This window comes from Bubalus kerabau, chromosome 1, assembly GCF_029407905.1.
Source record: "Bubalus kerabau isolate K-KA32 ecotype Philippines breed swamp buffalo chromosome 1, PCC_UOA_SB_1v2, whole genome shotgun sequence".
Lineage (NCBI taxonomy): Eukaryota > Metazoa > Chordata > Mammalia > Artiodactyla > Bovidae > Bubalus > Bubalus kerabau.
This window is the reverse complement of record NC_073624.1, coordinates 64,172,278-64,174,794: the sequence shown is the minus strand read 5'-3', so window position 1 is coordinate 64,174,794 and position 2,517 is coordinate 64,172,278. Positions and strand designations below refer to the sequence as shown.

General features: G+C 34.6%; 1 protein-coding gene across 1 annotated transcript; it reads right to left on the bottom strand.

Moving 5' to 3' along the window:
• Positions 1-1,081: 1,081 nt before the first annotated feature.
• LOC129649495 (olfactory receptor 6C68-like) lies at positions 1,082-2,017 on the bottom strand. Its single transcript, XM_055576971.1, has one exon. The coding sequence runs from the start codon at positions 2,015-2,017 to the stop codon at positions 1,082-1,084; it is 936 nt and encodes a 311-aa protein (XP_055432946.1).
• Positions 2,018-2,517: the final 500 nt, after the last annotated feature.

Here is a 2,517-nt window from a genome sequence, read left to right as displayed (position 1 = left end):
TGTATCACTTCACGTATGCCCAACAGCACTGAATGATAGTTCCAGTTGCTCTCTGTCCTCGTTATGACTTATTTTGTCAGGCTGCATTCTAATTGTGACTGTTCTAGTGAGTGTTAGACTTGTTTCAATTTGAGTATTCTAATGTTAATGATATTGAACTTCTTTCCATGTGCTAATTTGCTATTCATGCAATTCCTTTGAAAGTGTCTGCTAAATTTTCCTGATAATTTTTATTTCTTTGTTCTTTGATAGTACATTGTTAAGGATGTTTGCATGTGTGATCATGAGGGGTGTTGGCCTACAATTGTATTCTTATAATTTCTTTGCCTAGTATTTGTATCAGGTTTATATCAACTTCACAAAAGACTAAAAATGTATCATTTCTTCATGTGTTCTGAAACAATAGTCATAGAATGCATTATTTATCCCTTTGATGGTATTCATCAACATCATTTTGAGTCAATATGATGTTGATGTTTTCTTTGGGAAAAGATTTTTAGATATTAATTCAGTTTCTAAAACTCAAAGTACCCATATTTTATGTTTACTTTTGGTTCACTTCTCAAATTTTATTTTTAACTAACTATTCTATTTCATCTAAGTTGTTGACTATATTGGTTTAACATTCCTCATAATCTTCCCTTATTAATATGTTGATATCAACAGATGGATTGCAGCTAGACATATTGTGGTGATGATTTTACCATGTATAAAAATATAAAATCATTCTGTTGTACACTTGAAAGTAATAAATACTGTATATCAATTATAATTCAATAAAAATGGCTTCCCTATACCAATATTATGAAATGTCTGGGAAAATCACTTAAAGAAGTAAAAGGAATGACTTGGTCATGGTAGATTCTCATTAAAGAATTGTGAATGATATATTTTGTTTCTCATAAAGCAATATTCAATAATTAGTTGTTTAGTATATGAATGGAAGGGAAAATTAAAGATTAAATGATTCTGAGGTCAATCTGCTTGGTTATAAGCTAAGAAGTTACAATACAGTCTCTTGGCTTTATGTAAATTATAAGATAGATGTGTATCTTTCAGTTGATTCATCAACATGCTTATTTTACTTTCTTAAGAGAAATGCAGTTTTTTTCAGTGAGTCATTAAAGGCTTGTTTAACTTGCTTATTCCTCAAAGTATATATAAAAGGATTCAGCATTGGTGATATGGAAGAAATAAGCAGTGACACACCTTTGTTAATATTTCCCTCTTTTGCAGATGGTTTGACATAGATGAAGATGCAGCTGCCATAAGAGATGGAAAGTACAATCATGTGGGAAGAACAGGTAGAAAAGGCTTTTTTTCTTTGCTGAAGAGAAGGGTATTTTAGAATTGTTCTTATGATGTATACATAGGAGAAAACTACACATATGAGAGTGATGATGAAGACCAGTACAGAACAGGCTATTACCATCTGCTCAATTAACCATGTGTCTGAGCATGAGATCTTCAGGAGAGGTGATGCATCACAGGCAAAATGATCAATGACATTAGAATCACAGAATTCCAGATGAAAACCTAAGCTGAGTGGTGGGAGGATAGTCATAAGTGCCACCATCCAGCAGCAGATGATCATTGTTTTGCACAGTTTGTTGCTCATGATTGTCATATAATGCAAGGGTTTGCAGATGGCCACATAGCGATCATATGACATGGTTGCCAAGAGAAAAAATTCAGTTATCCCAAAAAGATATGCAAAAAATAATTGAATCACACATGCATTATAAGTAATGGTTCTGTCCCCAGTTGATATATTGTATAGGAATCTTGGAATACAGGAGGTTGTAAATGAGATTTCTAAGAACGAGAAATTTTGGAGGAAAAAATACATGGGTGTTTTAAGGTGAGGATCTATTAGTGTTAGGGTAATGATGGTCAGATTTCCGGTTATACTCAAAATGTAGGTGAGAAATAGAAAAATAAAAAGCAAAACTTGCAACTGAGGATCTTCTGTCAGTCCTAGAAGAATGAATACTGTTACAGTGGTGTGGTTTCTCATTATTGACTCCTGGATTTTGCCAAACCTACCTGTAAATGTCAGAGAGATTTGAACTGCAGAATTCAATGACATCAGCCAATAATGAACACTCTCTTGCTTATTTGGCTCATCCAGCATCCATGGTTTTTACTTATTGATTTGAATGATACATTTCCTATATTACAGTGGGCTGAGCCACCCAGTCTATTTATAAGTAATGACCAAAGGAAATTATTTTATAAATGTTAATTTGGAGATCCAACCAGTCCATCCTAAAAGAGATCAGTCTTGCCTGGGTATTCATTGGAAAGGCTGATTTTGAAGCTGAAACTCTAATACTTTGGCCACCTGATGTGAAGAGCTGACTCATTTGAAAAGACCCTGATGCTGGGAAAGATTGAGGGCAGGAGGATAAGGGGATGACAGAGCATGAGATGGTTGGGTGGCATCACAGACTCAGTGGACATGAGCTTGGGTAAACCCTGGGAGTTGGTGATGGACAGGGAGGCCTGGTGTGCTGT